Genomic DNA, 24,523 nt, shown 5'->3' on the forward strand with positions numbered 1-24,523 from the left:
TGAGTTTTTGTCTAAATACATTCAAACTAATATAATTGCTGAATATTGTTACATGTTAGTTGTAAACATCAATGAGAGGCACTGGATGCGTGTTGTTTTCACTATTATATTAGGATTATTGTACGAAAAGCCATCTTGTTATTAGAATCTCCATGTTATTTTACAAATTACTCGACTTTCAATTACCAAGGTTAAACACTTTTGTATTCAATTGCTACTAAGTCCTAGGACATCTGTGTATAGCACCTTTTGTTACAGCATAGGCTGCCTATGCTGTGACACCTTTTGTTACAGCATAGGCTGCCTATGCGTCTGATGCAAAGCAGAGAGTGAAGATAAACTTGCGATATGACGTGAATGTGATTGCTGGCGGAGGGGTTGTCATAGAGATATGACTATAGGTGAATGCCGTAGCGCCCGAGTACAGCGAAGCAAGCTCGGTTCTTCTAGTAGTCAATTAAGCAGGTTCTTCATGTGTTTTCACATGCAAGTTACTTTAATTGGCAAAACAATTTCCCCGGATAGGAGGTAGCTATGGGTTCGAGTCCAGTGTCTGCGGTAACATTTTCACGGTTTTCGTTACATAGTTATATTCGCATGTCATTTTTCCAATTTGTTTTCCTCATTAGATACTGATCAACTTTAAAACTAGCTCAAGGTGACGTCTTAACAAGACTAAAACAAATCATTGGATTAAGTACGTTTGTTTCAGAATGGACCATGTAAAAAGATAAAATTTTTTGTGAATTAATCAAAAGATTAATTTGTAGATCCTGTTGGCAGATTATCAAATCTCACTTTAGTTATGCTGGTCCACAGTCTCTGGTTCCGGAAATAGTGGTCTAAAACTCCAAAATAGAGCTCAATTCCACTTCTCAGGATGGTTAGGGCGATTTTCACAAACTTAGATTCATATGAAGGGTCTTATAGTACTAAAAGCATGTTCTGAATGTTTTTCGGATCCGACTGCCGGTTAAGGTGTTATAAGGTGCAAAGCAAAGCAAAGTCTTGGCATTACATTCCTTTTGTGGAATTTGGCCTTTCTGTTTCAACAGACTTCGCAGCCGATTCTTAGTGTATAGAATCATTGCATGGCTAGTACTATGGATCATACTGACACTAAGAATCCTTCCAGGTCGGGGCTCGAACATACGACAGCTGGCTTGTAAGACCAGCGTCCTATGCATTGAACCGCCAACCCGGGATAGTATTATAAGGTGATGAATGTTAAAAATATCAAACCATTATTCAAAGTTATGATTTCTCAGAATAGACTGAGCCGATTTTCATAAACTTTGATTCAAATGAGAGATATTATGGTTCTAAAGAAATTTACTGAATTTAATCAGGATCCGAGTTTCGGTTCCGGAAATAAAGATGATCAAGGCTTAAACTTTCAAACCGTCGTTAGGGCGGATATACGGAAAAAAAAGATATTCTAAATTCGACTCAAACTAATTGTTTTTAAATAATGGCTTATCCAAACTGGGCACTGTTTCAATTTGTACCTTATTCTGATTAATGCCTTAACAAATAATTTTTATTTTAAGAGTAAAAAAAGTGTATTAAAAATACCACAGTTTCATATACACTGAGCGAAATAAAAATAGCACCACTCTGTTTCATCGCAAAACTTTGCTAGACTTAAACGTAGAAACAACAATTTATATATGGAATAGTCAAACAACTCTCTTGACATCTTGTATGTATGTGAGAATGTTTATTATATGGGCTATTTGCATTTAATCCTACCAGTTTATGAAAAAATGTGCGAAATAAAAATAGCACCAGTTATTCATTTACCGGATTACGAGTTTGTTTTCCACAAAATAACCTAATTGTACATTGTAAAACAACTTAGTAATGTGTGTATGAACCATTATTTCGAATAACTTCAATTAAACGCAGTGACGTCTCGTGACAAAATTGACTAGTTGTGCACTGCTTATGTGTTATGATAGCAGATGTAACAGTTCGTTGTAAGTAAAAATGTGAAAACTAAAGATTGAGGAATGGAGATTCGCTTGCGTTTTTCAAAACAATGAGATAACGATTTACTTTCGGATTGGATTTTTTATTAAACAAACAAATCTCAGAGCTAAGCTGAGTAATTCTTTCTCTTCTTGAATCTGTGCAGTAACTCATGTGCACGGAAAAGAAACTAACACAGCGACAACAGGTACTTGAAATGATGCGTGCAATTTCGGTGCGATCCAACCTGCTTTCATCGAATAAATAGAGTCCAAAAAAATTATTGAATTTGGATGGGGTTGGGGACGCAGTTCATTCCTTCAATTCAACCGGTTGTGCAGTTCACGAGGTGCACATAAGGACGAGACGCCACTGATTAAACGTGAATTCATTGACAATACCAGATTTTCAAGAATATCCTGTGTGTGCGAACTCGATTTTTTTTGCGTGTTTACGTTGTCAAACTGTTTCCCGTTTTCGTAAACGCGACGAACGAGGATAGACCACAAGTTTTCGATAGGATTTAGATCCGGAGAACAAGCTGACCACTCCATAACTTCTATGTTTTTGACATTAAACCACTTAAACCGTCAATTTTGAACTATGGATTGCAGCATTATCTTGTTGAAAAATGTAATCCGGACCCATAAAGGACTCACCGTGTTCAATCAAGCTTATCTCCAACATCGCTGTGTAGTCCTCTGAGTTCATTTTAGTGGAAATCCACGCCAACGGAAGTTTTCCACGAAATGAAAATGCTCCCCAAACCATTAGCGTACCGCCTCCGAAATTTCGACTCATTTTAACAATAGGATCTTTGCGCAAATCATGCCAATAGTATTGCCAGCCATCTGGTCCATCCAGGTTAAACTTCTTTCCATCAGAAAAGAGTACGTTTTTCCATTCATCAGTCCAGGTAATGTATTTCTGTATCACAGTGATTGAACATACCTGTGTCAAACTGACACAATAAAAAGAACGAATTCGACAAGTTTTGAACTGTTTAAATTCTTTTATTCAAGTTTAGTGGAAAAATTAAAAAAAATAATTGCATTAGAAAAAAGACGCAAATACTGCATGGAAGTTTAAAAAAATTAATTTTATTGCAATCGATTGAAAATAATATTTCGGAGTTGTTTCTAAATATATATGACGAGTTGCATTTCATTTTTTGTGTTATTATCGTCTCTAAGTCTATGGTTAAATAAAAAAAACATTCGCAACATATTTGAACATGTTTTTGGTGCTTTAACAATGCTATGAAAATGTTTCAGTCTATCGTTGAGCCTTTTCAACCGCCCAGATGTCAACGTCCAAAGCATTCTAGATTATTCTAGATATTTATAGATTTTCTGATATGTTTTCGGTATTTGTTCTTAATGAACCCAATAGGACAGAACTTAAATCTGAAACAGAGATTACTTTCAGTATATTTCAATGTTCAACACAATGAACTTTGGAGTGTTACCGTTTAATAGTTGTGGTTCTTGAGAATTGAGAAAATCGCAATGACATTTGTCCGTCGTTTTAAGTGGCAATTTGAGATTTTAATCACTCATCACTCTGTAATGTCGAAACTGCAAATCGGATGCAATTTGAATCTAAAAGTGTAACAATCGATTAAACATTCCATGATATGTCGAAGTAATTTCCACTTTAGAATTTACGGTAATTTAAGGTACTTCCAGAGCCAGTATTCAGGAACCAGCATAACCCAAACCATATGACGAGTAAATTGCAATAGTTTTGAGTCCAACTTTAAAGCTTTTCGGGATTGTCATCTTCTATATCGGCTTGAATTTTGAAAACTCATCATCTTATAATTTCAGAATCGGAAGTCAGAATTGGATAAAATTGTATTTATTTTAATTTGAACTTTTGTTTCTGAAATTCGATTTGGCTTTTTTGAGAAAACGATTGAGCTTTGAGAAACGATTCGATACTGGAACCGGAATTCGAAATTCGGTGTAGCCGAAATCATTCAAATTCACCTGAGCAGCTGTATAGTTTACATATGATTCAAACTGTTTGAAAATCAGTATAGTCATCTTTGAGGAATCGTAGTGCGAATTAAATTTTTGGGTGCCTTCCGAAACGAAAACTGAATACAACCAAAAATGAAATAAGTTTATTTGGTTATCGACTATTAAAATCTGCTAACCCGGTAAACCTGATTAATTTATGTGAAATAGACATTTTTATACTAATCACCCTGTATCTCCGAAGCCGGAAGTTGAATCTGACTGAAAAACAAGATGTTTTATAGAATCTTGAAACTTTTCATCTACGAGAAAAATGAGTTACACAGTTTTAATTTCGTTTCACATATCATCCTGCAGTTCCGGAACCAGAGGTCGGAACCAAACATAATTCAAGAACCTTATTTGGGAGTATACGACTTTTCATATGAATTTGAGTTTGTAGAAAACGGTTGAGTCATCTCCGAAAAAAATAGAGTGAAATTATTTATCACACACGCATTTGCTGATCTCGACGAACTGATCCGAATGGTATATGGCTGTTATGTTCTTCCAGAATTTATTGCTGTAAGTAGTTTAAATCAATATAATTATGGAATTGCTTTCTCGAAAATTCTGCCATCATCTGGTTTGCACATGGCATATTCGAGCGATTATGTTGCCAAAAACAAACCGTGCTAAAATCGGTCCGAGGCAAAATATCATGCTGTACACAGTTTTTTGGGTACTTAGAAACAAATGTATGTAACAGTACAAAAAAACGTGTTTTATGTTGCTCCCAAGCATTTCATTGCCAGACAGCGCTCAGAACTTCTACCGCTGGAATAGGGGAAAAAGTCGCTCACACAAAAATTTCGATATCTCCGTTAAAAATGTACGGATTTTAACGATTTATGGCTTGTTAGATAGGTATTACCGTGCGTAATCTAAGTCTGAGAATATATTTTGTTTTCAAGGTCAATTGTTACAGATACTGTCAAAAAACTGAAAATTTTGACATAAAATTTCGCATAACTCAAAAAGTAAACATCCGATCTCAAAACCATTCAATAGCGTTCAGGGTGACTGGGAGATTATTCATTTGCGACTAGTTTGATCAAAATCGGTCCGGCCATCTCTGAGATCTCGACCTCTTAGTTGACAACACACATACACACTTAAATTTTTTAGCTGTGTCTCGGCAAAAAAAATGCCGAGATTCGCACAGCCGAGTAATCAGCAATCATCTCGGCAAAAATAAAATAACTGAGCGTCTCGGCACCCTCAAATTTGACAAACGTCAAATATTGCCGAAATCGCCAGCATAAGATTTACTGTTTGCTCAGTGAAACGTTCGCTGAATATTCGGTAATAAAATAAAACGAAAAAATGAAAAAAACAAATTACCGAATCATCAGTAATTAAAAATCTAGTTAATTAATTTTGTTTGTAATTTCTAAACATTATAAACACACCATTCAGGATCAAAAATTCATTTTATTAACACTTAAAGGAGGCTTACAAATTTGTTGCCATTAGTGCTTAAAGCCTCTACCTTAAAACATGTAGCATAATAAAAAGCGGCGTTTCCGGATGCGGCCACCTTGAGTCGAGCTGGAAATATGTAAATAAAAATAAATATACAAAAATGTTCAATATTTAATGATGCATATACGGTATTGTTCAACAAATAAACTTACTTTGATCTATTGAATTTGTCTATGCATTGGGTTATTTTTTCGCATATCCCCCAAAGTTTTGCCTCGAAGACTCTTTGAGCCCCGTGTTGGGTGTTTTTCCCTTATAATGTGATCTGATAAAGTCGCTTTTTATAATGCGAAACATGTCACTACATTTATATTATATTTTCACTTGCAAATGGTTCCACGTTTCTTCGAAGATTATCCATTTTTTCTCTCGAGAATTTCATCAGAAAATAATCGCGCAATGCGAAGCGAAAATGTAACGCGGCAATAAATGACAGCTGTCGTGCTGAATCTCGGCAACAGCTAGCGCATATTCCGAAATCTCGGCAAACGTCTCTGCTGATGTCGGCATATCTGTTGTTTACTGATAAATTCAGCAAGCAATTATGCCAAATTTCGGCAAAGTGAAGCATTTTACCGAAATATCAGTGAATGCATTTAACGAAGTTCAGAAACATGCGTATTGATTACTGAGCAATCAGCAAATTTAGGTGTTGCTGATCAGTTTCGGCATTTTATTATGCCGAGCTCAAGAAATGGTTTTAAGTGTGTACACACACACGGACATTTGCTCAGTTCGTCGAGCTGAATCGATTGGTATATGACATTCGGCCCTCCGGGACTCGGAAAATTTTCTAAAGTTTGAGCGAATTCTATACCTATTTTTTATATTTATAAAAAAAGGTAAAAAGGTTACGCGGTTAGTTATGCACTTTCTAATTGACGCCCGTATAGTGTATAATGGCATGCGTAAAACCGTTTTCGTTTTTGAATCTACACGCGGGCGACTCTGACTCCGAGTAAACCGAACACGTGGTACGCGTCCAAAACAACTTATATAAAAAAAAGAAAAAATAAACAAACTCGCATGGATGCGTGGTGCGACCCGAGAAAATTTTCAGAGCGAAACTACGCGATTGGAGTCCGATCTAGAGCGACCCCAGGTTGCTAAAACAAACACATCAAAAGTTGTTTGGGCGACTCTGGGTCAGTTTGCGGGCTGCTCTGATCAATAAACGAAAACGGTATAAGACATGCTTAATGCCAAAAGTGCAGCATGTCGATTATATATTCTGAACAAAAAGTGTTCGTCATGAGCACTGTCAACCTTTCAAATAGCCTAATACTAGCGTCAAACGCCTAACATTGTTGATATTGGTTCAGACATCTTCAAGAAAATAGAGCGGATTTGTCGGTTAGGTCACTTAAACCATATCGGAAGTATCTTAAATTTGAACTTTTATGTTGATCATTGACACAATAGTAACTTCGAAACGAGCATAAGATTGTTGAAATCAGTCTCGAAAAATTTTTCTCAGAAATTGAGAGTAAGAAAAATAGAAAAAGAGGAATATGTTTGGTATCTAACTAATGTATAGATTTAGTATGTAAAATATGTTGTTCTACCAAGATTCATTCAATAAATATATGTTGTTCTACATAATTCATTCGCTCCAAGGCTAAAAAAAGTAAACCATTTCGAACAGTACACTATCACACACTGAGATAATAAAATGTTTTAGAATAAATAACTCACCTTTACCTTCCTGTGATATTGAACACTAGCGAAAATTCATATCTGAAAAAAATGAAATAATTTCACATAAATATCAAACGCACACAGTCTATTGATGACTGGAAAATAATTTATTTGTTTTCATTTTATTGTTGTATATAGATAAACTTACCTACTATTCGATGAAATGAAAATATGTACACACCCAAGTAGAAACCCGAACAAAAACTCTTAAATTTCATAAAACTTAACAAACATAACAGAGCCACTCGAGTTCATAGATTATATCTATCCTGAATGGTTGGCTTGGTATTTAGCAATTTTTCAAATTGGCAAAGTACTAATGCATCATATTTCTAACTCTTTCGCAATCACTACAACTGTGCTGCACCGGTGCTTCTTTGCTGGTGGGAATCCGTGGGCTTTCGTGGTATCGTTTTAGCAAACTGTCAATTTTAAATCTGATCGTTCTGCTCGCTGTGAACAGTGCTGGCAATACAGATAGATAGTTCTAATTTTGTGCTAGAAGAACGAACACGACTAATCCGACTTCCATTAGAGCGAATGATAAGTAGTTAGGTATGTTAATTGACGTTCGATGTACGTTCGATATTGTGTGAATTTTCGCAATATGACAGCATTTGATTTTTGCTTTAAGATTACAACGCTGGAAATGATTCACATACGACTGCGGGAGAGTATGTGTTCTACTTCACTACAGTTAAAATTATTGGTATGTTTAAAATTTTTCCAGTAGCTCAATTAAAGCAGTTTTCAAAAAAGCCTCGAAATTCTGCAAAAGAGAAAATGTTTCATTTTAAGGCAATAAAGATTACCTAACCAACACTTACGCTATTCTCCGATAGTGATTAAGCCATTCTTCCAGCATTTGGGCGACTAACAGGGGACGTTTGTGAAGTTTTTGCTGTGCTACCAGTAAACCGCCTTCAGTTTCACATACTTCTAACCACTGACGCATAATTACTTCTTCTCGACCGATCTAGAATTTCAAAAGTTGTTAAAATGATGACCACGACCGAATTTTACTTTCCATTACCTCGTTATTATTTAAGAAATGAATAGGCAGCATCTTCATTTCGCAGTCCATTAATGGTAGAAACGTTATATCTTCCCTGTCATCACGAGCTGCGTCGATCCGCGAGTATGGTTCAGTTGGAACTAATGCACTGAAATGACCTCTGGTGTATCCCAATGCAATCGGCGAGGACAAGCAAAAACCTTGTTCCCACAGCAACGGTAAGTAAACTCCTTCGAATCGCGCATAACCAATGTCTTCACCACGAAAGCTCTTTACGTATTTAACCCCATATACGATTATAGGCCTACGTAAAATATGCGCCAGTGCAAAGATATGCAACTGTTCGAGCGATGAACCGGGTTGACTAGCGAGAGAAAGAAGAGTGCTCCAGTCTTCTTCTAGCTGAGTTTCAGATACGGTGTAGTGCAACAATGCGGCTTGAATGATTTCGTTTTCTTTCCAGCGAGGATAGAAACTGTAGAAAAGAAATTGATTAAAATTATAAATTATTGATCAAGTTTTGTTAAAACCTCCAACAGCATCATAGTAAACAAGAACGAAGAATCTTTTGAATTCTGTACCATTGCCATCAACAGATAGAACAACAAAGTTTTCCCAAATCACTATTCTCATAGCTTGCCGTGTGTTTAAAGACTGTTCCAGAAAGCATGGACGCAACCAAAAATCGCTGCCATTTCGCAATGGCTCAGAATCTGTCAATTTTTATGGCTGCGTCCTGTTGTTTACACTCTTATCTAACCACTTGTGCAGTTGTTTATTCGTTTTCATTAGTTTGTTTCGAAATGCGTGGACACCTTTGAGGATAAACCGAAAACGTGTCGAAAAAAAGGTCCTGCTAACCCTCAGTTGGATAAACGTATACTGAAGGCGTTCGAGCAAAAGAAGGAGGTTTCAGTTCGGGATGTGGCCAAAAAAGTGGGCACTTCGAAGTCAAATGTTCTTCGTGCTAAATAACGTTTGAATCTTCGAACCTATAAGAAGCAGAAACAACCAAAACGTAGTCCGAAACACGAAGCATCGATCAGGCCGAGGGTTCGAAAGCTGTACAATACTGAAAATTTGAACTGCATAATCATGGACGACGAAACCTACGTGAAACTCGATTAAAAATCCTTGCCGGGATCACAATATTATACGGTGCGATAAGGGCAAGTGTTAAACCAGTCCGAGACATCGATTTAAATTTGATAAATTTGGTAAGAAAGCTATGGTCTGGCAAGCAATTTGTAGCTGCGGTAAGATTTCGAAACCCTTCATAACCACTGCTTCAATGAACAGCAAAATACGCATCAAGGAATGTTTACAAAAACGACTTTTACCCATGATTCGAAGCCACAATGATCCTGTTGTCTTCTGGCCAGATCTTGCTTCTTGTCACTACTCGAAATCAACGGTAGAATGGTATACTACCAAAAATGTCACTTTGGTCCCAAAAGACATGAATCCACCAAATTGCCCACAACTTCGACCAATTGAGGAATTTTGGGCATTAACGAAGGCACATCTTAGGAAACATGTCTCGGCAGCCGAAAAAGATTGGAAAAGTGACAAAACTTGTCGCCAAGAAGTCTGTACGGAATTTAATGAGGAACGTTCGCAAGAAGGTGCACCAGCTAGTCTACAATGGCTACGTAGCAAATGTTGAGAATAATATTTTGTTGTTGTAGTTCAATATTATCCGTACGTCGATTAAATTTTGAATATCTAACACTTGTGAATTATTTACAGCGAAATCAAAGTGCGTCCATACTTTCTGGGACAGTCTTTATGGCGTCATACGATCGACTGAATGCTATCGCATTCTGCGTTGGTAGCAGGATGAGAGATTGTGAAATGGTTTGTTTGTGATAACCCATTCGAAATTCTCAAAATTAAGTCTTTTAAAAAAGGTCCAGAATTTCGATTTGCCGAACTTTTATCTCGTCATTAAAGAATTCAACATCTAACGATCACGCAAATTGAATTAAAACCAACACAATTTGGTCCTATTGATAATTCCTCTTAAAAAAACGTGATTAATCCACCTAGCAGTGAGATGATACCTTTTTTTATCAATCCGCATGTGTTTTTTGCATGAATATTCTTCGGTGTTTATGTTTTCATTACATTATTTTAATGACTGTCGTTTTAAGCGACAATTTGAGATTGTAATCACTCATTACTCTGTAATGTCGAAACTGCCAATACAATCGAATTTAAATCTAGAAGTGTGATAATCGATTAAACAGAGAGAGAGAGAGAGAGAGTTACTTTAGAGTTTACGGTAATTTAAGGTTCTTCCAGAGCCGGTATTCAGGAACCAGTATAACCCAAACCGATTCGTATGGCCATATGACGAATAAATTACAGTTTTGAGTACAACTTTGAAGCTTAATTGGATAAAATTCATTAATTTTTGTATGTATGTATAAAACTAATTAATTTTGTATATAGGTTTAATTCAATTTGAATTTTTGTTTCTGAAATTTGATTAGGCTTTTTTGAGAAAACGATTGTGCTTTGAGAAACGATTTTATACTGGAACCGGAATTCTAAAATCGGTATGGCCGAAGTCAGATAAATTCACCTGAATAGCTGTATAGTTTACATTTGTTTCAAAATATTTGAAAATCAGTGAAGACATCTTTGAAAAATCATAGCACGAATTAAATTTTTAGATGCCTTCTGAATCGAAAACTGAATACCACTTAAATTGAAAAAAGTTAATTTTTTTTATCGACTATCCAAATCTGCTAACCCGATAAACCTGATTAATTTATGTGGAATAGACATTTTTATACTAATCACCCTGTATCCCCGAAACCGGAAGTTGGATCTGACTGAAGAGCAAGATGTTTTAAAGAATCTTGAAACTTTTCATTTGCATCTTAGATGATTCTTAGATTTCATTTGAATCTTAGATCGGTTCAGCCATCTACGAGAAGAATGAGTTACACATTTTTGATTTCGTTTCATATATCATCCTGTAGTTCCGGAACCAGAGGTCGGAACCAAACATAATTCAGGAACTTTGTTTGGGAGCATACGAACTTTCGTATGGATCTGAATTTGAAGAAACGAAATATTCAGAGAAAATTGAGTGAAATTATTTGTCACACACGCATTTGCTGATCTCGACGAACTGATTCGAATGGTATATGGATGTTATGTTCTTCCAGCATTTATTGCTGTAAGTAGTTTAAAACAATATAATTAAAAAAAAATCTGCCATCATCTGGTTTATATATGCCATATTCGAAAGATTATGTTGCCAAAAATGAACCGTGCTAAAATTGGTCCGAGGCAAATTGTCATAAAAAAGGATGCTGTACACAGTCTTTTTGGTACTTAGAAACAATTATATGTAACAGTATAAAAAATCGTGTTTCATGTTGCTCCCAAGCATTGCTTTTTCATACAGCGCTCAAAATTCCTTCTACTGGAATAAGGCTTACACAAAAATATCGATATCTCCGTTAAAAATGGACGGATTTTAACAATCTATGGCTTGTTGGATAGGTATTACCGAGCGAAATCTAAGTCTGGAAACATATTCTGTTTTCAAGGTCAAATGTGACAGATACTGTCAAAAAACTGAAAATTTTGACATAAAACTTCGTATAACTCAAAAAGTAAACATCCGATCTCAAAACCATTCAATAGCGTTCTGGGTGACGGGGAGACCTTTCATTTGCGACTAGTTTGATCAAAATCGGTCCAGCCATCTCTGAGATCTCGACCTCTTAGTTGACAACACACATACGGACACACACACAGACATTTGCTCAGTTCGTCGAGCTGAATCGATTGGTATATGTCACTCGGCCCTCCGGGCCTCGGAAAATTTTTCGAAAGTTTGAGCGAATTCTATACCTATTTTTTATACTTATAAAAAAAGGTAAAACAGAAAATTTGTACGTATTCTGATTCGTGACAGATTAGAATCATATATTAGATGATACACGATTGACGATCTCTGCAAACCAATGAGTAATAGTATCTTTTTGGGCAAAAATAATCGTTCTATGTGATGCAAACATTGTATTGCGGCGGGGTTGGCACGATTTACTCTGTGTACGAATTGGTTTGTATGTTAATCGATCGATGGTATTCTGTATCATTGGAACATTCTGTTTGAATTTAGCTTAACAAGTTACTACCAGGGTGGCAAGTGAATTGCCGATTTCAATTTCCCAGTTTTCCTGGTTTTTTGAGATAAAAATTCCCGGTTTTTTGGAACAGGCTCAAATCCCCCTGTTTAGTTTATTTTTAACATTTTTTCATTCAAACTTTAAACAGATATCCCATGTCCAAAAAGGATCATTGTAATAGGCCCGCTAATTGAGGATTCAAATACTTTCCAGGCATTTTGATGTATAAATAGAAAATATTCATTATAAAATGTGCATATAAGAAAAGCATAAAGCCTTTTTCAAGTCATTCAGGGCTTTTGGTTACACGTTACCGATTTCTTCCGCGTGTACAAAACTGTTTTTATTATTTTTTGGTATACATATGATTGAAAATAAATCGATAAGGAACAACAATCCCGAAAACGGACGCTTGCCACTCGGAAAAAACAACAGTCTATGCTTGCAACTTCAAACCATTTTGCACAAAGCTTTCTTTGCTCCTTCCGGAAGTGAAAGTGGAAATCTCAGTTCGGCAGGAAAATTATAAACGGCATGATGGCCAAGGATGTCATGTATCGTATCAAAAAACGCTCTCTACCAACTTTTCACACGATTTAATCAGTGCCATCAAAGAGAGACGGATATCATCTCAGCAACAAAACATCGTCATGGCTCATATAACATAGAATGGACACCAGTGAGAAAGCGAATTTCTTCCAATGACCTGTCTGAGCATCACGGGTTAGCACGCTGCTGTTGGGGATTCTCTCTGAAGTAGCAAACTGTCGCTTATTCTCGTTTTGTGATCCCATTCTATACGGGCAGTGGATAATTGCGATAGAATCATTTTACTATTGCCGCTTATTCTAACTATGTGCATATAATCTTTGTATAAGTTGCATCTATGAAAATAGCTGTGAATGCTCCAGACCAGGGTTTTGAAATATTGTATATTGTAACCTGGGATGAGGATCATCAAGTAGAATTATCTGCGATAATTATCAACTTGCGATTCTCTCTCGGTAAATTCCTCACAGCGCCGATCATTGCCGGACTGTATATATATTTTTAAGGGCTGTGAAATACTCAGAGTATGAAGAGGAGCGAAGAAATGTAGAAAAATTCTCTCACGGTTCATGCATTGAGAGACAGCGGATTCTTGTAGCATCTTCTACCAGATTGAAAATGTTGTATACAATGTAGAGAAATATCGAGCCGCTTTCTGTCAAATTATCGGCAATCACCAACACTGATGATGGCACAGCGAATCTAACATAATATCGTCATTGTCAGGGCTTCGGTCATGGTACAATAAATTGTTATATGGACGTATACTGTTAAAATTATGCCGCTTGCAAGCACATCTGTTCAATGAACGATACCCTCAGATGAATTATCATGTTGTGATTGTGATGAAAACCATAAAAAATTACTAACAAAGTTCTGTCCGACCAAAAATTTAAAATTTTCATGTAATAGAATTGAATTTAGAATCATTAGATGTACGTATACCTAATATTTCGCAAAACCGTTTGGCTGCCACGACTTGCACCATTTTTTTTCTAATGTATCTGTTAATCAATAAACAATGTTTGCGATTTCAATGCGTTGATGGGCAAATGAATAAAAAAATAGCTGTTAAAATGCACAATATATCAATCTGTGTTTTCCTAATAGAATTCTAAATGCTCGTAGAGTAATCAGAAAAATAATCAGAAAGTACGAGTTCTTCATGATGAACTCTCCGCTAGTTTTAAACCAGTTTTATTTCCAATAGCTTAACTAACAGATCGGCTGAAAAGTTTGTATCGTTTCTATGGAAGGGCGCCACTAGAATTAAATCCATACCATTTTCAGTTAGTACCAACCTTCAAAAGATACGTGTATAAATTTGACAGCTGTCTGATTATTAGTTTGTGAGATATTGCATTTTGAGTGAAGCTACTTTTGTTATTGTGAAAAAAATGGAAAAAAGGGAATTTCGTGTGTTGATGAAAAAAAGTGCCGCCGATACCAAAAAATGGCTTGATGAGTGTTATCCAGACTCTGCACCGGGCGAAGCAAGTTTCTATTAAACGATACGAACTTTTCAGCCGAACTGTTAATTTATCTTCTATGAGAAATCTTTCTACAATTGATCTGTTTCTAGCAGATCAATCAATAACATTCAGAGTTTCAAGTTAAGCGATGATTAGTGCAATTAGTTATGTATTCTACCAGCTTAGAACTAATCGGCTATGATACTATCGAATGTAAACCCTGAAATTATTTTGGGAAATATAGATACATTCATATATAATTTAAGACATTCCTTTATTGAAGTTCCAATATCAACGTTCGTGTGATCCTACTATGGAATAGTTGAGGACCTTTAAAAGAAAATTAAACATAGATTCACTGAACAAATTTTCCCTATGTTACCTTGAGATTTTGCCGTAAATTTTGCAGGTGTGTTGAATACTTATTGAAAAATTTAATAAAAATCCAACAGAAGCATTAAAATTATCCTTATTTTGCCAAATGAGCTTTCATTATACTGTTATTGATAACAACTAAAAAAAACTCTGATGCTTCCTGTTTGATTTAAAACTTCCTGCAAGCCTCTAAAAATCGTGAGCCATGGGGTGTTGGCCCAATTTCCAATGAACAATAAGTTGTTTCAACACTTGTACTGAACATTTCGCTCAAACGCAAAATTGGGTATTGTCTCCTGCTTTTCAATTGTTGAAAAAAAAAAATCATTTTGCTAACAACTGTTACTCATAGGTGAGCTAGTTATATTTTTCCCGGTTTCTCACTAAAATTCCCGACTTTTTCCCGGTTTTTTCCACTGAAATCAAATTCCCGACTTTTCCCGGTCACTTGGCACCCTGTACTTATTTTCCTTTGCCCCGGACACTAACGAGCGGGATTAGGTAACCGTATCCTAAATAAACCCAAATTCGCATTTCTTTTCATTTTGAAAACCATTCGCTATCAATGCATTTAGGAATTTAAACGGTTTAAAACATTCGATATTTATTACCTTGTAATTCCGGAACCGGAAGCCGAATTTTGATTAAATTCAGCAATTTCGTATGAGATTATAAGATTGAGTTTGTGAAAATAGGTTAAGACTTCGCTGAGAAAAGGGAGTGAGTTCCACTGTGGCCACAACTTCCGGTGTTTCCGGAACCGAGTTGGATCCAGATACAATTCATGAATTTTCTATTGGACTCTGGCTTTTCCTAACGGAGACGATGGTTTTGTAGAAGTAACCGATATATCAGTTGGAAAGCATCGCTCTGATTGGTTTCTCATTGCAAAAGCGAAACTGTGCTTAAGCTTCAGTCTCCCATTAAACATGTCACAAAGTTTGTAGCTAGACATCAAGCGTCAAACAAAGATCTATAGAACGATTTGAAGTTCTGGCAGGTTTGCTTTGTTCAATTGTAATTAACTAGCGCGCGTGACATGAGGGTCCTGCGAGTTTGGATGAAATGCTTTATTATGTAGTTTTCGCCTGAGAAACCTGAAACAAACGCAGGGTGAATGTTGAGTGCTTAAGATTAATTTTTAATTTAAATAGACTGAAGTCGGTTTTTAACGAGAAAAACTATCGCTCCAACCGAAATCGCAAACTGGAAGAGCAATAGACCGACTACAAATCACTACGTTATTCATTCGCAGGAGAAACTAAACGCTACCAAAATAATTGCATGCAAGCAAAACTTGAACACGAACTTGGCGAAAAGAAAGTTAAATTACACGAACTTGGCGAAGTTTTTCATTATATTTACATATTCCCCCATTATTCCGGAACCAGGAAATCGGATCCGGTTGAAATTCAGCAATTCTTTATGAAATCAGAAGACCTTTCATTTGAATCTAAGTTTGTGGAAATAATGGGTCCTTCAAAAGGACAATGATCCGAATCATCAGAGCCGCCCATATTGCGCTTGGAACGAGGAAAATGACATCGCTAAGTATGTATGGGCCATCATGTAATACAAACCTGATGGAAAGAGTGTTTACTATCTTAAACAGCTACATTTGAAAATTCGGAAGACGTCGCGTTCTCCTCCAAAACAGGGCTTGCAAATTGAAGCAACGAATATTAACAAAAGGGTTTCACCATCTGTGCTATTCACACACATTCGTATGTCAGGTAGAATTCACAGCGCAACCCAAGCAAGGAGAGATGCTTCGTTCGTTTATTAGTTCATGAATATGCCCGCTATCTGAGAACTATGCTTCACGAGGTTAGCATTTGATGAATGGTTCTCATATTGTAGATACCTATGAAGAAACTAGATTCATAACTTTTAGTTCCGATGAATATTAATTTAAAGAACATTGCTTTTAATGTTTCTAGGATATGTACACAATGTAAACTCCCAAGAAACAAATTGATCGTTCTGAAAATGGGCTCCAATGCAAAATTTCTGCTATAAAATGTTTAAAGTATGTTTGAAATGTGATCAAATTTAGTCTTAGAATGCAAACATTATGTTCAAAAATGATGAAATGAAACCTACACTGTGAAAACACCGTAAACATTGCCTATTTGACTTTGCTTCGCGTCATGTAGCACGTCGTGAATCAAGGCTTCTTTCTCATACAATACTAACGAGAGCGAATCCTACATTTCATTACATTGCCATGGATTGCTTAGTTCATGTGTTAACTGAGATTGAGAGCACAGGCAATTTACTATAGGCACAGAATATACTCTCACGCATTCAGTTTCTCTCTTATATAGGTCTCTCATTCAGCTGTGTCAAGCAAAGTGTTCACAGCAGATGTTTTTTGTTGCTTCGTTCGTTTGAGGATTCACAATACAAGCCCTGCTCCAAAACCTTATATTGGCAAATCATTTATTGAGCTAACAAACTACCGTGTGATATTCCCATTGCGATCCTGACTTAATGAAAAATCCCTCAGACCTCGACTAGGTACAATATCATGCTGAGGGGGAATTATTCGATTACTTGCACAATCGCTATGTCTTACTTAAAACATATTAGTATGATTTTCATGTTCGCCCTCGCGAACAATCGAGAAAATCTTCTAGCGCGCAGAAACTAGAAATAAAACATCGTCTTTACGTCATATATTTTCTATGGAATTATTTAAATAAATCTCCAACTTAAAATAAATTTTAAAATTTTGAACTACGATTCATGAGTTCTTGAAAATTTGAATAGCATTTTTTTTATTTCGACGTAAATATTTAAAAAGTGCTTATAAGTAAATGATACATTCTCTTTCGATTATGTTCATTATACATCTAGTACTGATAGCAAAATGAAAATTGTGTGTGTGTCATTCTATCCGAATATTGAGTATTAGTGAACATGAAAATTATTTAGGGAAATTAATGAGGTATTAGCAGAAGAGAAAGTAAACAAAGAGAAACCTTCATTGATCTTATGAACTGTTCACGTCGATTTATATAGTGAACGGATCCGTCGTTCGCGAAAGGTCAAACAAATTATTCCATAACTGTATATTATTAAAAACTGTCATTCGGACCACACTGTGTTCATTGATATTCAATACAAATATACAAATACTCCATAACTCCCAAAATTTGATTTACTTTTTAAAATTTAAACTAATCCAATTGTTTATTGTCTATTAAAACTATGTCACAAAATTCGGGCCTTGCGACGTAGATTCGTTTCACAAAATTTCAGAATTGTACTTTCTATTTCAAAACTGTAAACAATTCTTACATTCAAATGTTTCGCATTGTTGTGCATTCAATTCTCAAATTATCGGGTTATCGATTCGATAGAACTTTTCGAAAGCTACAATATTTTTTCAGTTGATTCCACTAAACACGCATACTTACAATCGCCCACACTGGTGAAGACTGTCGGCTAGAGCCCTTCTTAACGTATTATCTCGATCGAACACTCCCCAGGTTGCCTGCATCGCCGAGTCGAGCAAGCAATCACCGGCGCTTCGATTCCATAGCACCATTAAACGAGATCCCAACCGATCAGTGATTTCCAGTGACCAATTGAGTGCTGGTGGAGGCATTTCCAGTTGCTTCTGAGCATCACGATCTAGGAGCTCGTCGTAAAGCTGTTCTTGAAGTACCAGTGGCAGTTCTTCGATGTCAGCAGGCAGCGAGAACGTGGCATGCTCATTCACGTATTGGCAGTTGAACGTGGCCTTACGTATGCGCAACGAAAGACCAAAATGTCGCCTGATATCACTCGCAATGTCAGGAGCTACATAGGATGGTACGCGTTTGATACCCGGTCCAGAACCGGAAATTTGAGCCAGAAGAAGCGGTAGCATTTCATCTCGGTGAAAGCGAATTGCCAGGTGAATTAGTGTATGTCCAATATCAAAAGCAATATTATTATGATTAAGCAAATTTACTTCCGCTGGGGTTAGTGCCCGACTGGGATCACCTCCACAGCCTAGATACGTTTCGACAGCTCCCACATTGTTTTCCGCTATTCCAATGCATGCATTGAGCCACTGCCAGTCCGGTTGTCTTCTCAACTGACGCATGTATCGCTCCTGCTGATAGACATCTAGATTATTTATTGGTTCTTGGTCACGGACAAATTGCTGATTCCGTTTATTGTTCACAACTATATTACTAGCAACATTCTCATCATGCTCCGGAGAAAGCTTGGCAGATGCTTGTCCGGTTCGACCACTATTGGTCTCTCGGTGATGTAAGCACATGGAACATTTTAAAGATTTGGGCCAGTTTTCGTAAGTACAAACAGAACAGAACCATTTTCCGGAGCTTCCAGTTGATCGTGTGCATATATTGATCGGAGAAATGGAAGTCGGAGATGGGATTTTCGCCCCACCGATAGAATCGCAATCTCTAGCACTATCCAAAGAACGTTCAGGAGTTGATGAACATTTTAAAGAAGGAGAATTCACCGTCTTCCGCCTAGCACAGTCACTGCTAGAAAACAACTCAAGAGATTCATCATCTCCCGAGCGACGACATATATTTAAAGCATTTAACTGGTCACTCAAGCTATCGTACTTTGATATCACTTTAGGAGGCGAGGATTGTTGAGTTTGATATCTGTGATTTACTGGCTTAAAAAACAGATCTTCGCATTTACTATTGCACTGGAAACATCGACGCGAAGCGAAAGAATTAAGGTACGAACACACACTGCAGTACCACTTTTGATTGCCATCTCCTTCGCAGACTGAAACTGTTTGAGATGGTCCACTGGCTAAATTGGATGTAGATTTTTTAGCTATGCTCAGTTGTTGTGTTGGACTGATTCTAATAAAACAAATAGTTCAGTATGATGAAGAACTTTTATTTTTACACACACTCACCTGAAAATATCTTCATTCAGCAATGGTTTTTGACCCTTGCACATTGTACATTTCAAAGATAAACGGTAATTTTCATATGTGCAATACTCGCAAACCCATTTCGATTGTGGCTCGGAATTATTTCGTGGTTGCTGTTCATCTTGAGTTTCTCGTGAATTATTTTTGTCATTCTGTTGCTTTTGTGAGCTTGATGAAGACTGTTCCGACATAGCTTACTGCTGAAACTTTGTTTTGTTTCGGCTTGTTTACAACAGCTCAATGTTTGTTTTGTCTAGTAATGATTTCAAACTACTAGACTGATTATTAAAACTATCGCTGAGGTTCCCTGGAATCGATCATCAAAAACACTATTACTTAAGATTTCACCAATTACGATTTTACGCTTGTTAGTTTAATGTTATGTACCACAAAGGAAAGTTTCTGATTACAATCAGTCAAAGACTTTTAGGATTGGTTTGAATATTTGTTGTGTCGAAACATTAAAAGTTTTATTTATTTATATTAACGAATCATTTCTCGTACGAATGGAATAATTTAATTTTGTTACACACCGAATACACCTAGTTTCCAATTAATCGTGGACGTATGGCTAATCGCTGTTGCTTTTCTGCGAGTACCAAACAATAAGCAATTGGGCCGTAAGTTGATCATAATCGAATAAAACGTTCCAAAATTATAATATTGATCACCATCTTGATGAAGAAATTGAACTTCACGACATACAAAATTTTCATCGTTTGACAGATTTACGTAAGTTTAGAACAACATTTTAGTACATTATTCTTCAATAAAAAAAATATATAAAGGTGCGCTTAGTGATGTATTTTTTTACTTGAATAATCAAAATAATCGATTAAAAGGCTAAAATAATCGAATATTTGTAATCGATTAACAGAGGTGCCACTAATCGAGATAATCGATTAACAGCAATCAATTAATCGAGATTTATAGCAGTTGGTAGATAACGTTTAGCTTGCAGATAGAGTGAGCGCGAAAAGCTAAGCCAAGCAGGTGACTGACGTTAGCAGACCAAACTTTTTCGCTTTGATCAGCATCAAACTCTACTCAGCTTCTCGCGCTTACTCTGTCTGCAGTCTCAGGTTGAGCTCTAGGACAGGACCAGATAACTTTGTATTCGCTCTTAGAGCCAATTTTGGACCAGCTCACGATTGGTTGAAATTGGCAAAAGCAAACACACGACTTTGAAATTCATGTTACCGCAGTGTGGAATAAAAGTGTTGTCTGGATCACCATCATTGGTTTGTTTTGTTCTTAATTTGAGAGAAGACAATTTTTTTAGTTGATTACTGTTTGCTATGAAGTAAACATAAAGTGTCAAGGAATATTTTGAATTCATAATTGTACTTTCAATTTCTGAATGTACTTTCTGGAATTCTGAGAATGGATATACCAGAATTATGAAGTGAAATCCTAAATCAGAATTCCGAACATAAATTAAGGAAATATATTCAGAATTCGGAATTAGCATTCAGTTCCAGCGTCATATTTAAATTTCTGAACCTGTAATCTGGATCTTAATTCTGGAACTGCATTTTTAAACAAAACTAAACCTGAAATGAAGCTTAGAATTTAGGTAGATTAGAATCCAGGTTCTGGATTCAGTTTGAAAATTCAGTTTTAAATTTTATTGAATATTCCGAGGAACTGACAATTTTTAAGACATTTCAACCACATTTTCTCATATTTTTGCTTGCTCTATTTATTTGGTCGATTGATTGCATTAACCGATTAGTGCTTAATAATAATCGACTCCTCTTTTATTAATCGAATACCTTATAATCGATTCAAAATTAAAAAATCAGACATCACTGCGTGATTATTTTCTTGGAATTCTGCTATCTTTGTTCATCCTTTAAATTTTCAGGAGGAAATGCACCCGTTCTTCGTGGAATTCGTCGAGTCAATTCTTTTTTTTTCTTTCTGTTTCAGACTACTTAGATTGAAGTTTGTCTGTAATCTATAAATATGCTAAAACTACATTGCGTCATTTAGTAAAACAATATAATTGTTTACAATATTATTTGAGTTGTATTTGGATTACTTAGTAATTCAATTATTATAATATTTATTTCACGATGTATAGACGGTTATTCGTGACAAGAAATCCCCCAGAGCATTTTTACGGGATAAAGATCCTTGCAACGCTAATCTACTGCATGAAATTGATTGGACTACGGTATGATATATTTCTTTAAATATTTAATGTTTTATTGAGCCTTTACTTTCGTTGTAGCCGGAATCTGTTTTTCTGCGGAAAATCGAATTGCGTTCTCTACTGTAAATAATATGGAATTGCATTTATTCTACGGCGTATATGTTTGGCAATATTTTCTTCATGGAACATATTTTTTTACCTTTTTTTATAAATATAGAAAATAGGTAGCGCTCAAACTTTAGAAAAATTTTCCGAGGCCCGGAGGGCCGAGTGTCATATACCAATCAATTCAGCTCGACGAACTGAGCAAATGTCAGTGTGTGTATGTGTGTGTCTGTATGTGTGTTGTCAACAAAGAGGTCGAGATCTCGTCGAGATTTTGATTAAACGTCGAGATTTTGATTAAACTAGTCGCAAATGAAAGGTCTCCCCGTCACCCTGAACGCTATTGAATAGTTTTGAGATCGGATGTTTACTTTTTGAGTTAAACGAAGTTTTTATGTTATATTTTCAGACTTAGATCTCTCACTGTAACAACTATCCAACAAGCCATAGATTGTTAAAATCCGTCCATTTTTAACGGAGATATCGAAATTTTTGTAAGCGATTTTTTCCCCTTTTCCAGCAGTAGAAGTTTTGAGCACTGTCTGGCAAAAAAAATGCTTGAAAGCAACATAAAACAAGATTTTTTATACTGTTACATACATTTGTTTCTAAGTACCCAAAAGTCTGTACAGCATGATATTTTGCCTCGGACCGATTTTAGCACGGTTCGTTTTTGGCAACATAATCGTTCGAATATGCCATATGTAAACCAGATGATGGCAGAATTTTCGAGTTGTAAGCAATTCCATAATTATATTGATTTAAACTACTTACAGCAATAAATTCTGGAAGAACATAACAGCCAGGATTAAAATGTAATGAAAAATGTTTGATCTCATTTGTTTTTTGACTTATATGGCATTGAAAAATATTTTAATGTTTTGTTAAACACTATTCAATTAATTGTGAACATGCTTTTTACAATAGATTGTATTGGTTGTTTAGCATCGTAACAATTCAAATCATAAAATTTTCTCATACATGTTTTCTTGGAAAACAATCAAATGTACAGTTTGCATATTGTTTAGAAACAATATATTGCTTCGTTGGAAATGAAAAATATCTTGTCAAGATACAATAAAATATATTGAAGCACACAATTCTGATTGTGGATCAATTGTTTATGTTGTAAAATTATTGATTTATTGCTTTCCGGGTATGCTTGCCATGCTTTCTAAATGTTTTATTCAAACAACAAATGTATCATTTGATTGAAAATCACCTTCACACTCTAAAGAAAAGTTGTTGGAAATCGTTTCCAATGTATTCGAACAGTTTTTTTTGTCCACCACACTCCCCCACACCAAAAAGCTTCAATTTGAATCCCCCTGGTAGTGGACGCAACTAGTCTCAGCGGAAAAACAAGAAACAAATAGTTGATTCGCAATATTAAACTGACGAATGAAAACCACTGCATATCGTCTGTATACGAGAATTGGATTTTTCATTCGAATAAATGATATTCGAATACATGTATACACGTGGTTTTACATTTTTCTAAATGGTTTTCCTTATTTCAACTACCCGCATTGAACTTCCGCTGTTGGGTGATTTTACTCTCTTGTTTTTTTGTTACTTTTGAGATATCAAAAAAACTCAAAAATGCATAACAAAAAAAATGAAGCGTTAGCTATTATTTCCTCTCCATGTAGTTTGAATGTTTTCTAGTAGTCGCTGGGCATCAGCTGATGAGGCGATTTTAAGTGGGAAAATGATGAAAAGTGAGTTAAATTGATTTTGAAAATCGAGTAAGTTTGATTGGACTTCTTACTGTGCCGGAATGGGTTCCGGTTTTCCCACTGTAGTGGCGATGGTAGAATTCTGTTCCATTAAAGCAGACCCTGTCGGATTCATCTAAGCCATCGCACGGCATCTCGTTAAGCATATACTGAGAAAAGAACCATAGTAACCGCAACCTGTTTTTCATTGTCATTTCAACTATACGCTAAAATAGTAGCAAAGAGCGTGATATATGACTATTCACCATCTGTATTGTATAAATTACTAGACTACGACTTAACAAAACTATTTGTATTTATGACTTTTCTGGCATGGTCATACTGACAATGGTAGTCATCTCAAATATAAGAACGAATAGTTAAACTCACAATTTCTAGTAAGGTGAAATTGCTCTTGAGACTTGATATATGAGAAGCGAAATAGTTATTGCTACCATGTGAATATGTTCACAGTATAATAATGTTACCATAAATAGATACATGGTTTGATAGACGATTATGAAGTTTGAAAACACTATTCATGTAGTCCATATCAACAGAATTTATGGAGTAAGCACATTATCGTGTATTCTTTGTTTTTTAACCGACTATGTATTTCATTTGTGCTGACTATACAAATTGTCAATAAAACATATGTTATTGTCACATAAAGTTACAATATAACGGAAAATTTCGTACGTGGGTAACACATCAGTGATTGATATGAAAAAAATATTTTATATGATTACTTTGTGTATTTTGGTAGGTCTTGCAGGTGAGTAAAGTTTGTAGCCTTACTAGTTTCCGTCATTGAAATTCAATTTTTCAACCATTTTTCCAGCAACGGCTACGTTTTCCAGTGAAATCAACGTCTCGTATACGATTTA

At 35.8% G+C, this 24,523-nt stretch overlaps 1 protein-coding gene across 1 annotated transcript; it reads right to left on the reverse strand.

Moving 5' to 3' along the window:
- Positions 1-7,239: 7,239 nt before the first annotated feature.
- LOC131428439 (ubiquitin thioesterase trabid) lies at positions 7,240-20,374 on the reverse strand. Its single transcript, XM_058592393.1, has 6 exons — positions 20,189-20,374; positions 19,638-19,962; positions 18,160-19,581; positions 8,209-8,665; positions 8,003-8,151; positions 7,240-7,944 (listed from the first exon to the last, which is right to left on the reverse strand). The coding sequence occupies exons 2-6, from the start codon at positions 19,844-19,846 to the stop codon at positions 7,926-7,928; spliced, it is 2,256 nt and encodes a 751-aa protein (XP_058448376.1). The 5' UTR covers positions 19,847-19,962; positions 20,189-20,374; the 3' UTR covers positions 7,240-7,925.
- Positions 20,375-24,523: the final 4,149 nt, after the last annotated feature.

The sequence above is a fragment of the Malaya genurostris genome, chromosome 2, assembly GCF_030247185.1.
Source record: "Malaya genurostris strain Urasoe2022 chromosome 2, Malgen_1.1, whole genome shotgun sequence".
NCBI lineage: Eukaryota > Metazoa > Arthropoda > Insecta > Diptera > Culicidae > Malaya > Malaya genurostris.

Coding starts and splice junctions, on each gene's coding strand:
- LOC131428439 (XM_058592393.1), bottom strand. CDS start 19,846: ATGTCGGAACAGTCTTCATCAAGCTCACAAAAGCAACAGAATGACAAA. Junction 19,582..19,637: donor CTGAATGAAGATATTTTCAG/GTGAGTGTGTGT, acceptor TTGTTTTATTAG/AATCAGTCCAACACAACAAC. Junction 8,666..18,159: donor CTTCACCAGTGTGGGCGATT/GTAAGTATGCGT, acceptor TCTTTTCTACAG/TTTCTATCCTCGCTGGAAAG.